General features: G+C 47.8%; 1 protein-coding gene across 1 annotated transcript in view; it reads right to left on the bottom strand.

Moving 5' to 3' along the window:
- CACNA1E (calcium voltage-gated channel subunit alpha1 E) overlaps positions 1-24865 on the bottom strand; it is a 210016-nt gene that overhangs the window by 14136 nt on the left and 171015 nt on the right. The window contains exons 28-38 of the mRNA XM_034779013.1: positions 24220-24421; positions 21886-22050; positions 20728-20838; positions 18747-18830; positions 18485-18610; positions 17703-17768; positions 15423-15514; positions 14605-14770; positions 12513-12640; positions 3279-3375; positions 1334-1439 (exon numbers count right to left, since the gene is read on the bottom strand). Coding sequence (XP_034634904.1) covers positions 1334-1439; positions 3279-3375; positions 12513-12640; positions 14605-14770; positions 15423-15514; positions 17703-17768; positions 18485-18610; positions 18747-18830; positions 20728-20838; positions 21886-22050; positions 24220-24421 — 1343 coding nt within the window. The remainder of the gene's footprint in view (positions 1-1333; positions 1440-3278; positions 3376-12512; positions 12641-14604; positions 14771-15422; positions 15515-17702; positions 17769-18484; positions 18611-18746; positions 18831-20727; positions 20839-21885; positions 22051-24219; positions 24422-24865) is intronic.

Raw genomic sequence — 24865 nt, 5'->3', positions numbered from 1 at the left:
GTTTTCATCTTCAAAGTTAAGATGGATTTGCTTTTAAATGATATGGCACCATGCAGCCATAATTGGGAGAAAGAGCCGCTATCAACAAGTGGCAACTCTGAATGGGAACATCCAATGGCATAAAGTGCTAGAAGGGAAATCTCATTCATAGAAAAGCCTCTCACCCAGTGCAGATCTCCCTTCTTCCATCCCCCACACACCTGCTGCTACCCCACTGTCTCTTCCTTTAAACTAAGTGCTGGTGAAAGTATTGACAGCCCGGGAGAACAGGGGTAACCCAGGCAGAGCCACTGCAAGCTCTCCTATATGGCCTTACCCACGGGCTTCAGATCTCACCTGGTGCAGCCACCTCTGGGATGAGAGGCTAATTCACCCCCCAGACCCATTCAGACCGTGGCCTCTCAGCTGAGGCTGTCAAGAATGGTGCCAGTTCATGCCAGATTTGCTGGTGACATGGATACTTCTCCACTGGGCCCGTGGCTGAGGCCACCACTCCAGTTCACATTCACACAGGCCACCTGACAGTTGTGAAATGGGGATGGCTTTCGGTCTCTTACACCTGGCCCCCGAGACACCCAGTACCATGCTCTGTCCACTGGACTTTCCACTTGTCTCTTGTTACGGGCCAAGAATGGGCAGTGTATTGGAGTGAAGTAATTTCCACATCCTCGTAAGGGATATTTTTAAATATTTGCCTTTCTAAGGGTCTCCCTCCAGGGCTCCACCCACTCTCCCCCACCTTTCAAAGTCCCACAGGCTGCTGAGCACAGGATGTGACTTCCACAGGCTCCTATGAGTGCTGCTTTCTGCACTTTGGGCAAAAGAGGTCACCAGAGAACATAAGGTGCTTGGGGTCGGTTTTTGTGATTCTCTTCTGCTGGAAGGATGGGAACTCTTCTCCTACATCTCTCCCTCTGGCTGTCACGGCCAGGAGATATGTTCCTGTTTTCTGAGCACCGCAGCTTTAAGTGGAAAGCTGCCCATCCTGGAAGAGGGCAGTGTCAGTACTTATGAGGAAAGCAGCTCCTTCCAGAGCCGAAGATAGTTTCAGACTGGAAAGATTAGCGAGCCAGCCGCAGACTGGGGTTGATTTCTCTCTCGCCCTCTCTTACTAGCAATTTCCTCCATCCCTGCATCTGGCCCCATAGCAATGATCCCACACTTTGCCCTTCATGTCCCCGTGATGGCAGCACATACTATTCAGCCTGCCAGAGTAAGCAAATAGGACTGAATGACGGGCCTCCTGCCCCTTGCCAAAGTAATAAGTCAGCTCCACCACCCGTCCCGCCGTCTCCACCGACCGCTCCTGAATCCTTGTGCTGCTGCACCTCACCTTTAGCAATTTTGATGTCCAGCGCCGTACGGATCAGAGCCATCAAGGTAGAGGTGAAATGGACTGTCATGTCCTCGGCCACAGGCATGTTCATCAGCACCAACCTCTGCGCAAGAAAGAGAAAAAACAGCAGACGACAAACAATATCGAAAAACAAATTGAGCAGGCAGGAGGGGAAAAAGCAAGAGAGCGTGTAAAACAGCACAGCCAAAAAAGAAGGGCAAGGATCGGCCCCTCCCTCCCATTTCAGCTCCTTCCATCCCCCTCCCCCAGTATTCCGGCTCACTGCCTTCCTATGCCTGTCAGGACCCTATGCTACAGCCCAAGAGTAGTCCCCTAGCCTGGGGAGTGAGAGGGTGTTCCCTGTGCTTTCGGAAAGGACTCCTGAAAACTCAGGGATTCAGCTCTGGAAATTACCAATGGGGAGACAGCCCTGCGGGATCGCTCCATCTCCTGCTTCAGAGCAGCTTTGAAATCCAGCTTCTGCCCCATCCCCTGGGGACACCTCTAAACCCTGGGCACTTCTGATTGGCTGGCTTGCCTAGTATGCAACATCCTGGCGCCCCCTTTTTGAGTCTTTCAGAGATGACAGTTGCCGGCATATGATCACACATGCATAGGATCCATCTTATCCAATGGCGAGATAGAGAGAGGGCAGCCAGGGAAAGAGAGGAAGGCGACCAAGGCAGGAGAGGTCAGGCCATGCTCCCTTCACCCAGAGGGGGACAAACTCAAATGGCCAGATCCACTTTCCAGAGAGTATATTTTGCTCTGCGTATATATCAGGATTTCCCTCTCCCACACCTACCCACATCCGTCCCGTCCTTAGTACGTCCTGCTGCATCATGCACAGCAGTTCTCCTGGGCACAAAGGTTCTCACCCAGTCACAACACTAGCAGGGGTGTACGCGGGAGCAAGTGAGAGTGCTTGTGCGAGTGTGAGCAGCTACACAGGAATATGTGGGTGCAGAAGCTGTCGCTAGCTAGAATACCACAGACACTGTCAGCATTCAGTAGGGGAAGTCTGGAAGCCAAGTTCTGGGGAGATCCTCCAGTTGCTTTCAAACCAAGTATCCCAGCCCCAGATCTTGGAGTCTCCCTCATAATTCTCTTTGAGTTTTGTCTCCAATATTGCAACAGGGTATCTCACTCTGAATACCTCTCTGGGCCAGTCTGCCCAGAGCTCAACATTGCACAGCTCCTGACCCATTCACAGCTTCCTCCCACATCCCATGCAGCTGGCCAGCAGGTTCTAGAGTGCTTCCCCTGAGGCAGGAGCACAGGGCACTGCACCAGCAGAGCAATCAAAGGGTCAGTTAAAGACAGTCACTAGTGCCCAAAGGTAAAAAGCCCCAGCGGGCAAAGGGATGGTACTCTCACCAGCTCAACCTCAGCAGGGAGTGTTCTCTTTCCAGATTGCATGAGCTCTCCCTGGGGAACTAGTGCCAGGCTGGCACACTGTGATCACTGCCTGTCTGGGCCTACACGAGGAACCCTCATGGCCTACCATCTTCTCATTTCAACCTTTCCAAGTGAGCTGGGCTGGGAGCAGAATGGTTCAGGGTCATGTAGGGATGGGCCATCCTGGAGTTTCCTCCACCACTTGGAGGAAGCCTAGTTCTAGAGAACCCCTATCAATCCCATCTGGGGGGGCTGTCCAATTGTCCCAACTGCAAAGGGGCTGTGTTATCCTTCTACTTCCCATTCTTATACAGAGCCAGATTTCCATCCTTTCCCATAATAGGAATGCTATATTCCTGGGTGTCCTGTTGGGTGTGTCATACCCAAAACAGAGCTCTGTTAGAGTGGACAGTACTTCTCCTTATGGGACATGTGATTTCTGATTAAATCAAACCAGGCTGGAGCTTCCTGAGTATTCAACAGTTCCCCCTCCCACTCCCTGCTCAGTGCTAGCCCAGAAGGAAGGAAGGAAGGGTTGGTCTACCTTATAGGCCACTTTGGAGGGACATCTCTTGCCGAGGCCTAGCGGTGGTGACATGAGAGTCAGCATTTCATACATCTCAGTGTAATGGATGCGGCCACTGCTCATGGAGGAGGAAGGGGTGGATGGGAAAGATGGGGAGGAGGAGTAAGGGAGGGTGGGGAAGAGGAGAGGAAGGAAGATGCAGAGAGAGAGAGAGAGAGAGGAGAGGAGAAGAGGCATTCCCAGAGAGCAAAAACAAACAAACAAAATAATAATACGGGAAACAGGAGAGAAAAAACAAATGGACAAACAGGAAAAGAACAGGAAACCCGTTAATCAAGGCAAATCATACACAAGTGTCCGTCCTGATGAGGATTTATATCACTCCGCACACAGACCGAGGAATGCCAGCTGAAACCACTCATCTCTCCAGTTCTCTGCTGCTGCTGCTGGCTAGTTCTACTTTTCCCTGCAGTCTTGGCATTGACTTCCTAGTCTAAACCCACCCTGCCCGCCCCTCCAAAATACAGTTGTTCCACAAGTCCCAGGACTGTGTGCAAGTGGCATAAATCAGATATACGGCGCTGAAGCAATGGGTTATTTGAGATGTGGTGGCACATACCTCTGTGACACAGAGGAACCAACAATGTTCCATGGACTCTGTAGTTTCTTCCCTTTCTGGGTCCCAGGCACTGTTTCAAAATGTCACATAACCCATGGCTGGAACGTCGTGTATCCCCATCTTGTAACGTCTATGCAATTGGGGGCAGCGTCTTGCATAGAAGGCAGTGGGCCAGGGTCATTTGTCAAAGGAAATATGCCCAGTTGCTTCCGTCTGGCCCTGTGGATGGAGCACTTTCCCACCATGCACCAGTGCAAAAGGCATGCTAGTGGCTGAGAAAAGAAAACCAGGAGGAAAGTTCGGCATGCCATGCTCCCACCCCCGCTCTCTCCCACATGCGACTGCAAGTTCCACCAAGTTGGAGTTTAAAGAGTCTCAGCAGAGGCAGCTGTTTGGCCGTCCAAGATTGGAGCTCACTGGGATTCCCCCAAATGGAACAGTGACTAGGATTGCTTCCTTGATGGATTCCCACCTTGTGCTCCTCTGCTTGCAATGACCTGTCCAGAACTGTTGAGCTGAGGAACAGTATCACAAATTTGTCATCTGATGGATTTCCTTTCTGGGACTGACCTCTTCCACAATGAGACATTTGGGCTGTACCTCTCTTCCTGTAAATACTGAAGGTAGTTCAGATAGGTCTCACAGGACCCCCGGGCTTGGCCACTTCTCTTCTGCCCTTGCACCAGATGAACACTTCAACGTCTGTATTGAAACACCAGATGGTTAATGGATAAATGCAAACACTTAACAGTGACTGTATTAACTATACACATGGAGTAGCAAGGCAGCCATTGCAGAGGCATCTGAAGAAGGTATCTCAGGTAGGGTTGACTGGGAGAGTGGTCAGTTCAAGAGAGGAAATTGTCAAGTAACAACATTCCATTCAGGATCCTGACCTCTTTCCCAATCAGATGTAGCGAGCGATAAGGAAATATTAGTAGAGACAGACAGATAAGGAAGACAAAGGAAGAATATTTCTTCTTCTCTAGTATTATTCTAGCTTGGGAGCAGCTTCCTGTTGAATGATGCTACCACCGAGGGTTGGAGGTACAGCCTGCAATGCTTTCTATAGGTCTTGCTGCATAACCTGGGGGCAGCTTTGCAGATTATCTCTGTAGCAGCTGATGACCTTTCTATCCAGGACGCCATCAAGGAATGTAATGAGTGAGCTCTGTCCCATCCGGGAATTGGCATATTAGGGTCTGTAGATACTTCAGAAATGCCGCACTCGATCCAGCTGGCTATGGAGGATTTTGATGTGGTCAAGCCCAGGCATTTAGGGCAAAAGTAAACAAATGAAGATGGTGTTTCCTGAATGGGTTGGTTCCATCTGGGTAAATTTTAGCAGTTCTTTTCACAGCTAGCATGCATCCTGCTCCTTCCCAGAAGTGCGGAGCTTTTCAGCAAAATGAAGGAAAAATGATTTCTTATGAGGTGTGGAAGGAAGAGTTTACCTTGGTAATAAATGACTGATGTATGAGAGCTATGTTATCCTCACAGAATACGCTGTAAGGTTTGTGTCTTCTCAGAGCAAAAATTTCACAGGCTTCTTATCAACACAATCGTGACCTGAAAACTTGTCTTTATGGCAGGAAGAACAGGGAAACCAGGGCCATCAACCCAAATGGGGTGGGTAATTGGCTTGTAGCATTGAGGGCAGATCTCAGACAGGCCTAACTGCTGGTTTGGATGGAAGGGACGTTGATCATCTGGCAATCCATCAGTAATTGGACGTTTCTGTTTTTATAGCACTGTTTATGAATGAGATGAAAAATGTGATGGCGGAGGGTCTTAGGCTCAATCTTGGCTGACCTGTAAGAAATCCAGGACAGGCATACCTTGTTTCCCATCTTAGTACCACTAAGAGAATCCTGTTTGTATGCTTTGCATAAATGGAAAGGGCAGAAAGCCTGCAGGGGATTATACACGGCCTTGCACTGCCCATCTTGGTTAGGAATTACTGTTCAACAGCCAAAGTGTCAGGCTCAGATAGTCTGGGCTGTGACGCAGGAGTGGATTCCAGAATAAAAGATCCAGTCTGTTGGGAAGGTGAACTGGAGGCTTCTGTGACTGCTCCACTAGGGCTGAACCATGGTGACCATCTTGGACAATTTGTGGCAAGAATGACCATCACTTCCACCTTTTAAAAAAAAATCTTTTAATCTCTCTTTCTAGTAGTAGTAGAAGGGAAGTGGGTGGCACAGAGAAGCAGATTTGGCTAATCAGTGAATCAGAGTTTCCGTTCCCAGCAATTTCTGGTCTATGTTGCTGATGAAGAGCTTTGCTTTCATGTTCTGACTGAATGTGAATAGGTACCTCTGGGGGAACCTAGCTTGTTGGATCTCAGCTAGAATACTTCTCGTTTTAGTGACCACTTTGATGTGTCTGTCTGCTGATGGCCTAGCCAGACAGCTTTTGTATTCAGTGTCCCATTATTGTGCATTGTCCTGATGGAGGCCAAGCAACATCTGCCCAGTAGCCTATCTCCATCCCTTTAGAATTTAGACCTTCCTTCTTGTGGATTTATGCATGGGATAGCCATTGTCCCATCTAAACGAATCAGCGTGTGCTCCTTCTTCACCTCTTCTTGAGTCATCAAGAGCCTGATCACTTTTTTCTCTTTGATCCTAAATTCGTTCCTTGTGCCCCGTGGGTCCCAAGTGTGCTCCTCAACCTGAAAGGCTGGTGTTTGTGGTCAGAATTTTTGGATGTGGATTGTGGAGGGAGAATGGTACCATCATGTGTGCCTCCTGTTTTCACCAATTGTGGGTGGCACCTCTCCTTTCCTTTGCATCTCTTGTTGGGAATGGTTCTAGGAAGTACTTAATTTGTGCTGGGGCTTGCTGGGGCTGAGACCCAGCACCTCTCAGCTTGGCAGTTCATAGCCCCAGCACCTCTGGATTTGCTGTGCCAGTTATGAAAGTCAAAAAATTGCTTGTGTCCCTGCACTTAATGGCTTGAGTCCCAGCCCCTCTTTCATTGCAAATTAAGCACTGGTTCTAGACCTGTAATAGGAATCCCTGAAGCTCTCTCATGGGCACTCTAGCCCATCAAGTGATTTCTATGTATAAGCCCAGAAGACCCAGGAGTTGCAGGTGAAGATGGATGGAAGATGCTGGGTTTCTTGACACCGTGGAGGTAGTGGAAGCTAGTGTCTCCATCCTGAATTTCACCACCTTCATTGACCGGTCCAGCTCTAGAGCTCTAAGATAGCCCACACTCCCCCAGATCTTTATCTGACTATGAAGAATTGAGGGGAGAGTTCCAAGCAGTTTTCATGCTGAGAGACAGGCTGTTCTGTCCCTAGCTCTGGGACGTGAAAGATCTCCTTCAGGATGGATCGATGCTTCTCAGCATCTCTTGAAGTTGGAGAAGGACTGAAGAATGGGTAGGGGGAGAGTCTGGGGCTCCAAAGTATTCATACTGCAACTCTCTTCCATATCTACCTGTCAGCTAGACTCTCAGGCTTGAAAAGTGTAATGCCCATGAATCCACCTGCTATGACTGTAACTTCTTGAGCAGTGAATTCCATTTGTCGTAGTTCTAAGGAGGTTGATGCCTTTTAGGTTGTTGCACCAGGACACTGTGGCTTTTGTGAAGCGGGTGGTTGTCAGTGAGACTCTTAGGGCAGCTGAAGAAACTTAGAAGTCCCTTCTGATCATGTCTTCTATCTTCTTGTCTGCAGGGTATTATGGGAAGAAAGAACCTTCAGCAAAAATTACCATGCCCTTTGCCAGGAAGGCCATTGGTGCACTGGCTGAAAGGAAGATGAAGATAGAGTCTTTGGCTTCTCAGCCCCTGTGGAATTTCAGGACTAACCAACCAAGCCTTTTGTCAGGAATCTCCCACTCTTTCCAAATGACTTCTGCAAAGGAGGGATGGAGGGACATGCCAACTTTTCTTATAATTCTGGACAGGAGAGATTTGCTCTTGGCTTTAGCCTACTCCCCATGGTTTCAAACATGCTCAGGGAAAGAACCTCTCTGCTTCTCTGGCACAGGGCTATGTTGGGAAGCCAAGAGTTCCTATGGTGTGGCGAAGGAGCTGGTGAAGGAAGAGGAGGATCTGGGATGCTTTCTGGCCTCTCTTGTGTTTTCTAGCCATTTTGCTTCTCTTTTGCCTTTTGGAGGAGGATTCTCAACCACATCAGAGATAAGTCTATTTTCTTTGTTGGGGCTCAGCCCCTGGTGGGGTGGGACGGGCTTCTGTAACTGATGAGGAAATGCTGGGATACATTTACCCTGAAAAAGCTGAGATCCCCCGCTTGAGAAGGAAAGTTGGAAAGCATGGCAGTCTCTTCACCATGCAAGTCCATTATCCACTTGAGCATAGGGGTGAAGCCACTGGGGATTTTCGCTTTTGGACTGGACCACAGGGGTTCAGGGGACTTTTGTGCTATCCCCAAGGTCATTGAGGAACATCCAGCTTGTTGAATTCCAGGCGCTGAAGATGATTGACCCACACTCTCGTGAAGGTATCCTGAGCTGATGATGGGGAGGTGGGGGTGGATGCGGAGGCTACACTATGTCATCCAAACTCTGAACCCCCTTCCCTGGTGGAGTGAGGGACTGTAGACTGGGAACGATGGTGGCACAGAGCACCACTTTTGCAACTCCCAAGAGAGTCTCCTCCCAAAAGGAGCATCTCTGGTTTTTCTGCTTGTTCCACCTGACCTGTTCTGCCAAGTTGGGAGAGAATAAATGTGGAGAAGGAGCTCAGAGGGTTGTCCTGTTCTGATGCAGAAATTTGGGCCCCCTTAAGAAGAGGAGGCAGATGGGAGGAAGATTTTGCTCACCGCTGCCCCAAAATGAGCTTGAAAAGATGGGACGGCAAAGGATCTGGCTGGGGTGCCGAGTGGCTGCTTTGTTTGCCTTGCCAGAGGCAGAGAATTTAGCACAAACAGTGGCAGAGCATGGCCAAGAGCCTCATAGTCAAGTCTGAATTGCTGCTGGAAGAGAGGCACAGCCCAGATATCTTGGACTGGGGGGAAGATCAGAATAAACCAGAAGCCATTGAGTCCAGCTGCTGGAGTCCCAATGGGTCACCTGCTCCATTGAGTTGTCGTCTTTTTGCATCATGGCAAACCAAGAGCTGTGGTCCCCATTTGTCACCATTATGTAACAGTTCTTCATAGCCACTGTGCACCATGGTAAAAGACTGCAGTGTCCTGTGAGCTACCACAGTGACCAAACCTCTGAACAGGATTCCAGCAATTGATCAACAGGGTCTTTGCCTCGGCCCCCTGCCTCGTTCTCCTTTCTAGTTTGCGCTTCCTCTTTCCGGTGACATCCCCGCACCTCTGGCTTTTATTCCTTCTCATCCTCATACCCTATCTGTAAACAATATTTGGTCTCCATTCATCATAGGAAAGAATTCCCATTGGGATAGCTCTGTGATTCTTGGAATTAAAGGTGCCTTCTCTGGGCCACAGGCAACATTCACACACTGCACGAGTGTTTTGGGAACTCCAGGGTTCTCTGCTTTAGGGAAGAAGGCAAAGGAATAAATTTGTCTAATTCCACATCAATGGGACTCTGAGACGGATACCCCTCCGCCCTTCCCGAAGGTAACAGCTGCTGGTTCTGGGGGGGGTTGGACCTCTTTAAACTCGAAGGAAAGCAACGTGAGGGTTCCCTTGTGAGACGCAGTGGTGGTGGAGCAGAGGAGGGTGAAGGAGGGGTTAATGGTGTGTCCCGTTGCCAGGTTATGGCTGGGGACTGGGAGGCAAACCTTGCACGCCACCCTGTAGGGGCAGTTCTTTCCCAGGCCCAGAGGAGGCGAAATCACCCGTACTAATTTGTACATATCCTTATACGGGATCCTGCCGCTGTAAAGGAAGCACACGTGGGTTAATAGGACACTGAGATAATGGAGAAGAGGAAACGAGAGCTTAACCAGGGGTGAGAGACCCAGTTCAGGTCCATGTCTCTCTCCTTCTGGCTCCAACAGACCCAGACTGGAGAAGGCTGTGAAAAGTCACCACCATATAAGCATAGCTACCATCTTCTCCATTCCAAAGGGGTTAGCACCCTCATTTTCACCCAAACTGGGGATTCCCCGTGGAAAGGCTTGCCCTAAACATGCAGTAGCTCAGATACCCCAAGTCCCAATAATGCCATATCACAAGTCTACGACTGGTCAGAGTGATCTGAAATCCAAGGACATGATTGTACATCAGTACACAACTACTTGTTTAGGGTTCTAGGAATCTTTGCACTTTTATGGAGTTGCACCCAATTATACCAGCAGAGAATTTGCTCCCACATGGTCAGTTCATTATAGAAATCCATTAATCAATCCTCTGTTATATGAAAACAGTAGATGAGTATGTTTTAACTCCATTTTACAGATAGGGAAACTGAGGCATGGAGAGTTACAGTAACTTGCCCAAAGCCACACAACTGCTCAGTGGCAGAGACCACTGCAGCCTCCCTGGCCACTATTAGGAAGCCACGGAGTGAAGCTGCTTTGTCTGTTATTTCCTCTGGTCCCGCCTCACTTTCCTCCCATACCCTAGGTACTTTTCCATCACTGGCCAAGGATAACCTAACTTGTCTATGCAAAACCATTCATAACAGAGTGCAGGCGACTGGACAGAGCACATGGCATCCCTATGGGTCTCTTTATTTAATGTAGCTGGGGGCTCTGATGACATTCATTTACAGTATTTATTGATCTATCCCCTTCTCAGCACTTAGACTCGCTGCCCCTTTCAGGTGACAGGACTCGCTCACATCTGGTAATCCTTCCCCACTCAGTGACGGGGATTAGAGCTGCCATCAATTTTAAAATTAACATAGAGCAGCTTGTTTCCTCCTGGTGTTTCCTATAATAACCAGCTAGACTCCATGACAAAACAGCCTGGGCTCTCTTGCTTTGTGAGACCTGAGTGAGAGCAGGCACTGCACCACATCTGGAAAATGCCATCCACAGGGCCTGACAGCAGGTTCTTTCTGTGACTGGACTGAAGAACCCATCGTAGCACCCAGTTCCCAGGGCAAAGGGCACTAGAAAGTGCTGGTATCAAGATGTCGCCCTTCCCAACCTTCTGAGGAGAGAATGAGCCTGCTTTGCATTGCTTGGACCTCCCAGGTCTACATGACCACAGCTTCTCTGCTCTACAGCATCACACACTGAAGTCTCAGGACTGTACGATGCATGGGTGTCTGATAAGAGGACAGCCCTGCCTATTCCAACCTTGGTGATGCTTTCACAGCCTGGGATGCTGCCGATGAGAAGCAGTCTTGGGGAGACGGCTAACTTGAGTCAGGCTGGAAAAGGTGCTGAAGTGGATCATGCTAAGGACAGATAATGTTAGGAACAATCACTGCCTGGGTTAGCTCTCAGTAAGCAATAAATCAGGTTGCAAAAATGTGAAGGTGGATTGATTCCAAATGGTGAGCTTCCAATTGGAGCAGAGTTCCGGAGCTGACATCATCTCGTGCCTGAAGCTGATGCAGCACCGAGTGTACGTGGTTTCAAAGAGGCTGCCCAAAGTGCTGACCCAACACCGACAGGAGATGGAGCCCTGTGGCACTCGTGGTGCCAATGAGGATCTGCACCCAGAGAGGGCACTCGCAGTATTCCTAATGCCGAGAAGGGTTGATGATGTGACCAGCAGCCCTGATGCACTCCCAGTGCTGCTGAGGGTTAGATCTCAGTAAGCTGCCCCAGGAACACTCCCAGTGATCTCCGGCATGTAGGCTGAAAGCAGCCTTCCTGGAGCACTGCTGGGGGTTGTGTCTGGAGCAGTCACCCTAAAGCACTTTTGGCTCCACCCCAATGGCCATGTGAGAGACCACCCTGACGCAATGCTTCTTCTCCAGTGTGGCAGCGCTAGACTAACTTGCTCTCCCAAGTGGAAACTCTCTTTTCAGAGGGATCCTGGAGAGGCTGCCTGAGGAATCATTAAAGGATTCAAAAGCCTTCTCTTGTCTCAGCAAGGATGGGGGAAGTGCATTGGCCATATTAAATCTAGCCCTGTCCTCAGGCTCATCCCCATCCAAAGCATCTCAACCCTTTCTCAATGTTTGAATAAGGTCCTGAGCAGCTAAATTAGCAGGAGTCCAGCTACCTTCGCAGCCTCTCTGCTGGGCTCACACACTGATTCAAATGGCGATTTTGCACACTCCGGTGCACAAAGTATTTGGGGGCTGGAGGATGGACAGTTGCTCGCAGATTGTCTTGAGGGTGTGGGAATCTGATTGGCAGGAGGAAAATAGGAAAAGAGGAAGATCCAGAGCCAACAGTTGGAAGGTGGCGGTGTGCGGAGGTAGCTGGGGGCTGCCAGAGGAGCTACAGAGAGGGATGCAGTAGGAACATCCAAAGGTTTGGATAAACACTGTACTTATCCTCTGAAAAGAAGCAGCCAAAACCTTTGGACTTCAGCCCATCGCTAGTTACCAAAGGAGCAGGGTGCCCAGGGGGCTATAAGGAAGCCCATGAACAGGAGGGAGGCTCTTTACCATTGGACCTCCCAGGAGCCAGCCAGTATTTTCCTCTCACAGCTGCGTGTTCCAGCAGCTCTGATTCCCTTCCCTTCCCTGATTGTCCCAGGTATTACAGCCAAATGGGTTCCCCAAAAAAAGGGGCTTTGAGAGGCCAGGGAAAGGAGGAGGAAGTTGGCTACATACCACGCAGCTCTGTCATACTCCGCCCAGATCCGGACAAACTCATCTAAGTGATGAGGCCCCAGGATGGAGGAATCCCGAGTCAGGTATTCAAAATTGTCCATGATGACAGCCACAAACAGATTGAGCATCTAAGTGAAAAGGAAAGAGACACAGAGAAAGGGATGGAGAGATAGAGACAGAGCATAAAAGAGGGAGGGAAGATGGGAGAGTAATATATGGAAGAAGACAGAAGAAAAAGGAATCTGTAAATAAATAGCATGGTAGTTTTGTGGCAGCTCCCCCATGCACAGAACTCCTATTGAAGTGCATGCATGGAGCAGCTACAGAATCAGATGCTTAATTGTCACACAGATCAATACTAATATTTTCAAACCCAGCATCCGACTAGGTGCACAGTGTATTACAATGGAAATAGCCTCTCTTTGGTGTGTCAGTAGCACACAGGCAGAGGACTCCTCCCTGACACGTTACATGTTGACCTGCGCCCATTACGCTTGGGAGCTGTGGATTGTGCTGATCTGAACGTCCCACTAAACACCAGCATTTAACCGTCAGGCAGCCGAGAGCATGAATAAGGAACCACACCACACTGGGCAAGAGGCAAGCAGCAGAAAGGGTTAGTACATCAGCATTACTCCCCTGGGCTATGTCTAGCTAACCAGTGAGAATCTGAGCAGCATCTGGGCTCTCCTCACAACAGTCACTTGGCTGAGCCAGGGATCAAAGAGCACAGAAGTGAGGAGATCTAGCCAATGCCTTCTGAAGTGCCTTCCAAACCCCACAGCGTTCTTTAGCTGAGGGGTTTACAGTGGGGGCAATGACCTTTTGCCACCAAGATACTTCACCATTACATTTGGAGCATCGCGTTTCATGCCCAGGGCTCTACTCTTTATTATTACCTTCCCTTACATACCATGTCCCCTCTTGTCTCTCTGTCTGTCCCTCTCACCCGCAGTTTCTCTATACCACACCTTTGCCTTCCTTATGAAGGATGGGCAGAGTTAGACAGCCGACTGTAACTGGGGTTCTCCATCGCATTTCTGGCTTAAGGGCTTTGCTTTACAAGGAAATTTACCAGAATTACTGTAACTGGTGCTATAGTTATTATGACTATATACTCTCCATCTGGATATTCTTCTCTGGCACTACAATGGCTTTTTTCCAGTGTAGCTCATGTCTCCCTGGAGGCATAGTGGTTCCCAGCCTTGAGGACCTGGAGAGCTACTTTACCACTGAATGGATTACCAGGAAGCAACTGCGAACTGAGACCAGACAGTGTAAGTGAAGCTATGATTGGATGCATGGACTGATACCACCCGCTCTGATCAGCTACATGTAGGGATGCCAAGAGCCACAGGCTGAGTGTCAACTGATTCAGTGCAAGCCCGAATGGTGCCTTTCCCACGCACCCTCCTGACTGCACCCCCTTTTTACAAAACAATTGAGATCACTTCCCCCCTCCAGGAGTAGGCTCAAATGTGTGTGTGTGCATGCGCACACTGGTGGGGGGACAACTGTAACTCCCCACAGTTTCCTGCCTCAGAGAGCATACATTATCTTTTGCAACCACAACTTCCCTGTTAAATGAAAAAATAGGGATAGGAGGCAGATATAGATCACGTACATCGCCTTGACCCAGAGAGCAGGTGGGCCTGCTCTCCATACTGACAGTCACATGGCAGATCATTTGAAATCCTAAATTAGGTGCAGGGCAAAATCCTGCTGAGTTGCATTCATGATGAAAGGGACAGGCCTCTGGGTCAGAACAGCCCCTCCTTTCCACTGTCCCTGAAACCAGCTAGGCATGGCTCTTACAGTGATAAAACCCTTCTTGAACATTTCTTGCTGTCCCTGGTGTAAGAGTGCTAGCTTCTTTAGCAACCAGGGGTCACGCCAGGGTAACGGAGCCTGGAGCAGAGAACAGAAGGCGAGATCTCTCCGAGTCTCTTTGCAGAGTGAATCGCACCCATCGTGGAGCAGTGGAGGGTAGAGTAGGGTAGAATGGGGTGGGGATGTCCCTGGGTTGGGAGCAGTCAGTGCTCAGTCCTCCCGAGAACTGAGAGATCAATGGGGTGGAAGGAGGTGAACTCACCAGGAAGGAGCAAAAGAAGATGAAGGAGACAAAGTACACGTAAGCCAGATCCGTGCCACAGTGCTCGTTCTCATGTTGTCCGGACGTTGCCGTGGTGTCTGGCTCACAGCCTTTGCCTTGCAGGCATGACAGCATGATCTCCTGCCACGCCTCACCCGTGGCACTCCTGCATCCAAAACACACCCACCATTAACAGCTGGTCAAAGCAGAGCCCCTCACTGCTCCACAACTTTACTACATATGAGCGGGATGCTTGGAAATTCACGCCACCTCCCCCTTTGGAAATAAAATCTGCCACCTCAGAACTTATGGTATCTACCAATAACCAATGCCAGCGGCTTCTGAAGATGGCATAAAGCCCCCATAATGAACTAAAGTGTACAGCACTGTATTACAGTGGGAGGCAAGGTGGCTTCCTGACTCCAGCTAGTGATCATCTTATGCCCTAAAGCAAAAGGAGAAAGGACCCTTGAATTCCGACCTAGATGGCATGACTGCAGATACTGTTCAGACACAGCTGTTTCATTTCTATCCTGCAGCAGCAAGTTCCACAAGTCAGAAACCCAATGCCTGAATGTCAGCAGCCCACATAGGACAGGGAGACTAACAGCTCCAAGTGTAAAGTTGAAAAGCCATTGCTGTGTGTGTGGAGCTAGGGTGACTTGTGATCCCCACCCGATTTTCTAGCTGGGGCACCCCAGCTGATCTGCTGTGGCAGACACTCATGCAGCCAGGCAGGCCTTCAGCATTTTGACTCAGGTAGGGACGAAATGGGCTAAAACTGAGATGTTTAGTTATGATTCAAAACGCACGTGTACCTAAAAAGAAGCATAAGGGAGGCCAGGAAGCTGCGGAAGTTGTTGTGACGGTTAATGTGGCTTTCTTCATCTAATTTGATATTCCCAAAAACCTAAGAGCAAAAAGGAAAGAAAACTCAACACACAAGAATTGCCAAGCCAGGAAGTGCCCCGACCTGTGCAGCCAGGGACTGGAATCGGTTATGTTCCCTCCCACCTGCCCGTGGAGCAGACAGCTGGTCTGATCTCAGTGAGGATTACACATCACAGAGGCTGCTCCTTCTGCTGGAGTGCACCCTTCAGGTCAGAGAGCAGTTCTGCTGGCTGTCACCAAGGGAGGGACTGCACTAACACAGACAGACACACATATGCGGGGATGGTGAGGAATCCATCTGGCCAGCAGCTGCCTCCTTCAGAAAAGCAGATCAGGAAAGCCGTCAAATGCTTTTCACGGTATGCTATCAAGAGGTTCCCTTTGTAAAAGGGTAGTAATGCCTTGGGTTAAATTCTCCCCTCTCTCAAAGCACATTGGTGCAACTCCATGAAGCCAACACATCGGTAATAAATGACGGGAGAATCCGGCTTATTGAATATATGTGCAGACATTTCTGGTACACATCAATACATGAAAGATTGTGAAATGCTCAGATATTATGGCAATTGGAGCCGTGTAAGTATCTAAGACATCTAGATATGATTTTCAGTGCATCTTGTGTGTGTTTCAGTGTGTTCTGAGTACATGCCTCTTGAGAAAGAGGCATGGGCTGAACACAGAACTGGAGCCAGGAAGTCCTAAATTCTAAATCTGACTCTGACAGTGACACTTAACTTGTGCCTCAGTTTCCCATCTGTACAATGGGGATAATAGTAGTGACCTACAACCTTGAGGTGTTGTAAGGCTGAATAAGTTTGTGTTTGGAAAGTACTTTGGAGAGGAAAAGTATTGTGTTTGTATCATTACATATCTATTCTACTTTCAGCATACCTAAAAATACCCTAACCGCTGACTATTTTTTCCACAAAGGTTTTCAGAATGTGTAATTGTAGAATATTTTCTGCCTCCAGCTATTTTGCTCAAACACCACCCACTCACCACTGCTTGGGGAATTTGTTCACAAAGGTGTTAAAACAAATCAAATACTATCGCACTACAAGGGGGATTAAATCTGATGGCAATTGTGAGGGGCTGAGAAAGCCTGGATGTGGGGTGGAGAGGCAGGGGAAAGTGGCCAAAAATAGATCAATAGAGCATAGTCAGTCAAATTTTGGGGGGAAAACCCACTAAACAAATAAATTTCCACTTAAACAAAGAAAACCAGATTCTCTATCCAGAGCAGGTGGCAATGACAGCCCTAGCAACAACCCCCCCCCCCACCCAAAGCACTTCCCAGCTGTGACCATTAGGCAGTTTTAGTTGTCACAATGCCTCGATCACCATAGAACGAAGCCCTGAGTATTAATAGCCAAAGCTGCCTTCCCAGAGATTGTGTGTGGGTCTTGGACAGTCTTCAAACCACAAGATCAATCCTGCAAACCACGTAATCATCTGCTTAACTTTAAATGCACGAGCAACCCCCTTGACCTACAGTGGGGCTACTCCTGTGCTTACGCGCTTTGCTGGACTGGGGCCTAAAAGCCTGGTTCTGCAAAGCACTGAGTACCCTCAATTCCCATTGACTTCAACTGCAGAATCAGGCCCTAGCCCCGGTTTCTGCAACACGAGGCCTTCCCAAACCAATACAAGGATGTTGGGCAACAGAGATTAGCGAGAGGAACCAAATCAACAAGGGCTCTCACAAGGACCCTCTCAGGCAGGATGTTAATTGTGAACTGGATTCTGCAGGTTGGGGCCAGACATTAGTGGGACTTGAGTCATTCGAAAGGTTTTAGGCACTATAAAGTTCTGCTTGAAAAGAAAGAGGTAAACTGAGCTGTCCACATGGATTGCCCACCTGAGCATAATATGAGAGATCTCTGATGATGTAAGCCACAGGAAGAGTTCCATCCATGTGTACTACATCACTGGAGTCATGGTGACATAATCCTGGAGAAGGCAGTCTGGATATGTACATTGCCAGAGGATTCTGGGGGACACACACTGCAACCTGTGGGTGTATTAAACACTGCAGCTCTTAATGCGCAAGCCTTCAAACCTCTTCAGCACCTGTCCTGGTCAACAGACTCCAATACAGTAAGCAGATGCTAGACTGGATAATGCTAAAGTGGGTGACAGAGTGGACCACTGCCCCAGAGAGAAGCAGCCTTGTAGGAGCATACGCACACCTGGACGCTTTTGCTTACCTGCATCCCAATGATTGCATATATGAAGAAAAGCATAGCGATCAAGAGACAGACATATGGGAGGGCCTGAAAGGGAAATACACAATAGTCTGGTTTAGCAAGGTAGAGGCTTCAGAATATTAGTAAAATGCAATAGCTTGTGAACTGTGCTAAGCCCCCTATGGCCTATTGCAATTAGTTGCAAAGAACCAATCAGAATCACACTCCTTGCTGGAATGGTGCAACATCTTCTCGACTGTTGAATTCCAAAACAAATACAGGGACTAGAAATTAAAATGCCACATAATTGCGATTTACAAAATACAGACAAAGAATTTAGCCAATGCAAAAGCACCACACCAGACAGTGCCGCTGGCAAACAGCTGGCAAACCATGCTGGGTACTGATATGCAAATGAGCACATCCAAAAAGACCTCCAAGGACCCTCTTGAATGGTGCAGTCCCCTCCCCTCCATTTTTTGCAAGGAAGCTTTTACTGCTTCTCCCTTCTGCATTTAGAATTAGAGGTGGGTTAATTTTAAAAAGTTCAGAGGGTTGGTTCATATAAACTCTCTACAACTTGGATGCTGATCCAAAATTTTCTCATTCTTTCTGAACCCCAACAATTCATAAATATCATAAGAATAATACTTAGTCCTGCCTAGAGTGCAGGGGATTGGAGTAGATCGCCTCTCAAGGTCCCTTTCAGTCTTACAATTCTATGATTCTAAGAATGACACAAGTTGAGTAAATGTTCCTCCACCACACCTGCCCCCCACAGGGGAGACTAATGTGTCCTTTACCTTGAAGGACTGCACAAAGGTCCACAGCAGGATACGGATGGTGTAGCCCTGGCGGAGCAGTTTGATGAGGCGAGCAGCCCGGAACAGCTTCAGGAAGCTCATGTTGAAGCTGCTGGTGTTCACCAGCTGCAAGAAGATCAAACAATCAGAAGAAGGCAAAAATCACCACGTCTATCCTCCACCCCCAAGGAAAGGAAAGGAGCAAGGCACCCCCCTCCCGCCTTCAATCGCTGGTACGAATGTCCAAGGTCAGAATATTCACCTTGGTGTCTGTCAAGATGATTTCTGTGATGCTGCCAATCACGGTGATGAAGTCAAAGATGTTCCAGGTGTCCCGGAAATAATTCTGCAAAGAGATCAAAAATATGTGGATGGGGAGCACAATGATCTCAGATTCAACAACGCTGAAACACATGCCAAGTCTTCACAGATCACCACCACCACCACCACCACAGATACTGTCCTCTTTCTATGCAACCAGCCTCTGGAATACTGTCTTGTGCCTCAGGGGGTTGTAGCCCAGAACATATATATGGTGAGGCAGATTTTCTATAAGATAACCCTTGCGTTGAATAGGCCAAACCGCTAAAAGAAGGCACAGAATTCTCTTGCATTGTCAAAAGGTGACTATAAGAACAGAGAAACTACTGCAATCCTGCCTGAAGGCACAATCACAAGTGGATGAGCCCAGAGACACAGTTGTCTATTTAAACTATGCAGCAGAATATCTATGCAACTGAATATTAAATACAATCAGGTGCCTAAATGGCTATCTACAACTTCTGAAGTCAATGGAAGTTTTGCCTGAATAAGAACTTCAGGAACGGGCCTACCAATAACACTTTGCCTTTACATAGCACCTTCCATTTGAGGAAATCAAAGTGTTTTAAAGGGGTGTATAAGTATCATTGTTCCCATCTGACAGATAGAGAAAGCGAGACAGAGAGAGATTGAGAGCCCAGGAAGTCAGACATGCAGCCAGGATCAGAATCCAGGTCTTTTGATTCCCAGTCCTTTGCTCTAAACACTAGACCATGCTGCCTCCTAGATAGATAGATCCATGATTCAGAAAAGGGTTGCTGGTGTGCTATGCACCCCAAGCACACATGCTGTTGGGATAGAGGAGGGCTCTTTGCACTCACAGAACTGTCCATTGACTGGCTCAATATTCTGTCTCCATGTCTCGGAGGTTGGTTATCACTATTAATTATTATTTATCAAGTGCAATATGTGTACATTGCTCCTCATAAGCTTGCAACAAAAAAGTCACTGCCCTGTGCCTCTTGCAATCTAACAGAAATAGTTTAATGTAAGTGTGACATATGCTGGACTGTCATAGTGGAGAGCAACCAGATGTCATCCAGCAGGACAGGTGAGAAACAAAAGGAAAAAGAAATGAAAAAAAAAACAGAATCAGCTTTTCCCAAGAGTAGCTGAAGACAAGAAAAAGTGTTATGTTCACAAACACCACATTCCTTGGTCTGAATAATGAGATAATCAGTGGTGAATGGCTGAGACTCAAGGGAATGCTAATTAAATATGAAGCCTTTCACCACTATATCACCAGTTCCAATCTGGGATCAACAGTTATCAATGAATGGGTATTTCATGGCCTGGTTGAAAGGAATTAGTGGACTCAATCCAGATCCTAGTGCACAGGCATCAACATAATATCAGTCACCAACACAACTGGTAATAAACTGGCACCCTGGTTAGCAGCCTCAGCAGAAAAGCCAAAGGCTGAACAGGTCTAGACACGGAATTGCCCAGGTGGGGAGTGGTGACAATCTGAAAGCTGTCACCTGCAGTAAATTCACAGAAAATATAAAAGTCCATTAAAAATAACATCACCATTTGGGTTCCGCAGTGGGGGTGATTCTCAGTTGCTCAGATTAAATGAAAACCCCAGAGATTTCACTCTAAGATATTGACTCAGGAATCTGGAAAGCTCCAGATGTTGGGCCGGGAATCTGGAAAGCTCTGGACTGACCAAGAAAGCTGGTAGACATCCAGTGTCATGGTGCTTAACAAGAATCCAAAGCAAGACTCCAACACCCAGAATAAGTACAGCACTCAAGAAGATGTCAGAACTAAATACCAGTTACATACCAGGAAGCTAAATCCCATTACTAATGCCAAAAGAACAGAGTATTAGCTACACACTAGGAAGCCAAAGTCCACTACCACTGCCAGTTGAACTGAGTACCCAAAGCTGGTATGAAGTACTAGTACCAATCACTTACCAGGAAGCCAAAAGCTATGATCTTCAGGACGCATTCCAATGAGAATACCATGGTAAATGCGATGTTCAAGTACTTAAGAGCCAGCTCATATGTGTAGGGCGCGGAATAGTACTGCCAGAAAGAGAGAGAGTCAGAACCATCTACAGTCAGCTACCAAAATTGGATCTTACAAGGAATCTTTAGTTCCATGGTGGGATTAGACTTTGCCCAAGCTCCTGAGATTTATCCCATGTGTTTTACTATTGACTGGCAAGTGACAAGCCCCCCACCCTTTTCTTTAAGCCCGCTACATATCCAGTAATATTCATTCTGCCCTTCTGCTTTGTTTCTGCTGAGGTTAAGGAAAGAGGATGGCGCTGAGGGGAAGAAGGGTCATCCAGGTGGCAACCACTCCTAGGTGTTGATCACAGAATCAGCCCAGATTACATTACAATTGCCAGTGTCCCACTAATTCATGAGGTCCTCCTGTTGAAGGCAATTGTTGTTGCAGCATCACTGTTTGTTACCTGTTACCTGATCACAATGTAAGGGTGTACTGAACTTTCAAGTATGCATTTGTGCTCTTGAAAGAATTTCCTACAGGCTATGGGGAAAGCAACAACAGAGATGATCCATATTAAAACAGGAGAGTATTAGCCATCCTCCTCAAGATTTGAGGAGATGGAAGTTGGCACCTCAGTGTAGAACATGCAAGTGTCTGCACAAGGAAGACAAAAGAAATTATCCTTAGATGGAAGAATTGCATTTGGGCAAGCAGATCATTTAGTCAGATTCCTAACGTGGGTGTGAAAAATGCAGGTGCAGTTTCAGAGGCTGGGGTGAGGTCCCTTTGAAAATCTGGCCTTGTGTGCCATCAGGATTAATTGCCTTTCAGGTTTCACAGCAAGCACTGTGCTCGATGGATTGAGTGCAAACTGGAAATATTTGCTTGAATAATGAAGACACTGGTGTAAGAGCTGAGGCTGTGACCCCATCAGTTTTCCTAGTCATCTATACCAAGAGACATGATATGAGATGGGACCTGGGTGCCAAGACCCCAGCATCTTCTTAAAACAAATAACATAGTTTCTAAATCCCCCCCTGTCTATTTCACCTCCTCTCCAATTTCCTACACAGAGGCATGCCATCCTGGGCCTCTGGTACACCCGGTCAGCTCACCTTCATCATCAGCACCACGGTATTCAGTGCTATCATGGCCATGATGGTGTACTCAAAGGATGGTGAAACCACAAAGTGCCAGACGCGGTACTGGAAGGTGTGTCGGTTTTGAGGCATGTAGCGCGTAAGAGGTTTGGCACTAATGGCAAAGTCAATGCATGCCCTCTGAAACAAAACAAAGTCTGTTAGCTTGCACTCAGCTTCTTGTCTTTCCTCCCACTACCCATGATGCCCTGTTACTGGTTCTCTGCTACAGGTGAATGGAAGATAGTGAATATTGTCCTCCTGAGCTGTGCGAATCCCAAGTCCCTGGGGGTTCCCTGTACGTCATTATGCGGAAATGTGCTGACAGCCGGATAGATGAGCTGAGGAGAGATTGGGCAGAGTATCTGCCGCTATCAGGATCCTCAGGTCCTTCCTCCCCTCGAGTTAGGTGGGTTGCCTGGGGCCATGGAGGCTACTCCAGTCATTATGCTGGAGACGCAGCCCGACAAAAACTCTTCTGCCTTCGGAGATCTTGGGAGATGATGAGTTCCCCAGCACCCAGCTGAGCTAATCAAGCCTAGCGTTGGGAACAGATCTGTCCCAATAAGCAGAAGGTCACTATAATCTGCAGCAAAATGTATATCCTGTGATGGAGTGAAACAATGCAGGATTTTCCCATGACTGCATTGTAATCAATTTCACTCCATTCACATTCAGCATAAAATAACGGCATGAGTTAATGACGTTACTACTGTGGTTTAGACCCAGTTGGAATAAACTTAGACAATCAGAGCACAGGGACCTTGTACAGTTACTGAGCTGTTACGTGACAGTTGTTTTCAGAAACTGTCTCCTAAACAGATCCCCGTGTCCTATACTGCCCTCCACATGCACATGCTCGCTACAAACCACATGATCACACCAAACCTGGCGGCCCCAATTACTTATTTTATCCAGCTGACAGAACATAAAAAATCAAACTTAACTGAATTATGTCTCAAAATTGTTTCTTCGCTAGACGTTCCAGGCGAATCAGACTAGGGTTCTTCCTGTGAACTCAGTAATAGCCATACCCTGGAATAATGAACACGTGTGTCCTTCCACCTTGGCATTTCTTTAGGCCAGGATATGGTTATTGCCACATGGACAGGAAATGGCCTCAAGTTACCATCTGAAAATCACCCATTATTTGGGAGCATTTGGGCAGTAACAGCACAGGAAATCCAGGCAGTTACATGTACGCCCACACCTTGAATACTGTGTACAGTTCTGGTTGCCTCATTTCAAAAAATATATATTAGAATTGGAAAAGGTACAGAGAAGGGCAACAAAAATGATTAGTGGGATGGAATAGCTTTCATGTGAGGAGAGATTAAAAAGACTGGACTGTTTAACTTGGAAAAGAGACGACTAGGGGAGATATGAAAGAGGTCTATAAAATCATGACTGGTGTTGAGAAAGTGAATAGGGAAGTGTTATTTACCCCTCCATATAACACAAGAACCAGGTCACCCAACCAGGCAGCTGGTTTAAAATAAACAAAAGGAAGTATTTCTTCACACAATGGCAATCAATCTGTGGAACTCTTTGCCCAGGGATGCTGTGAAGGCCAAAAGTATAACAGGGTTCAAAAAAGAACTAGGTAAGTTCATGGAAGATAGGTCCATCAATGGCTATTAGCCAAGATGGTCAGGGATTCAACCCCATGCTCTGGGTGTCCCTAAGCCTCCGACTGCCAGATGGCAGGACTGGATGACAGGTGATGGATCACTTGATAGTTGCCCTGTTCTGTTTATTCCCTTTGAAGCACCTGGCATTGGCCATTGTCGGAAGACAGGATACTGGGCTAGATGGACCAATAATGCCGGATAAAATGCAGATGAGGAAAATCATTTTCCTCTTCCAGTCTAGGGCAAAGCCTCTCTGGCAAGGAAGCAGGTGGGGGAGGGAACATAGCTCCCTAGCTCTTATGTTTGAGTGCCAATAGGGGTGATTCACAGCCGCCACACATGGGTTTCCTTTATAACGATAGCCTCCTTTTCAAATAGCTGGGAAGCCTGGTGAACTATTGCTGGCTGGATGGTCAGGACAAAAATGTAATCAGTGAGAATGACTCAGATGTGATTAAAACATCCTACGTTCCAGAAGCAAATGCAAAGGGAAGGCAGATGTCGCATAAGCTGGAGTCTAGGCTGAAGAGAACTTTACTGGATTCCAGCCAGGCTTTCACATAATATGCCTTAGCCCTCAGCTCCACCACTCCATGGTCTATACCTGAAGCTGTCTGTTGCCACAATACATGCAAAACAAAATCATCCTGCCCTCTGCTCTCCAGTTTTTATGTGTTACCTCGTTCTTCTCCAGACTGCACTCCTCCATCATTTTGTCTCCTTGCTCCTGGAAAGTGATGATGATGAGAGCCACAAAGATGTTGACAAAGAAGAAAGGGAAGACCACAAAATATACCACGTAAAAAATGGACATCTCCATGCGGTTACTGCGGCTGGGCCCCCGGTCCTCCTCAGTCACATCCACTGAATGCTGCAGCACCCTGGATATACAGGGACAAAGAAAGGCACAAAGGGTCACATAGATGCCAATGGCTGGTCCATTCTGGATGACTCTCCACGTTGTACTTGACTAGGAGAACATCATGTACCAAATGATACCACCTTTAATATTCACCTCCATCTGTCCCCACTGTGCATACTGGTTATGGTGATAAAGCAAACCTTCTACCTAACCTGCTCAGTCATGGACATACTCTGACAATGCTGGCGACCTGTTTCATGACAAGATATTCCCCTCTCTTACATTACAAGAGTCCCAGAGCTCTTCCCATTGTCTACCCTGGACGGTGGGCTTTGCCAGAGTTAAACATACGTCCCTCATAAAAAGGGGTATCCCAGAACACCCCCTTGTTCAACACATGATAGGGGATTGTCTGAGTTCTGCCAACATGGTGAGTGGAACTAGCCCACAGAGTTCCCCTCTG

The sequence above is a fragment of the Trachemys scripta genome, chromosome 8, assembly GCF_013100865.1.
Source record: "Trachemys scripta elegans isolate TJP31775 chromosome 8, CAS_Tse_1.0, whole genome shotgun sequence".
Lineage (NCBI taxonomy): Eukaryota > Metazoa > Chordata > Testudines > Emydidae > Trachemys > Trachemys scripta.
Note: the sequence above shows the minus strand (reverse complement) of the source record. Positions and strands in the feature narration are given on the sequence as shown.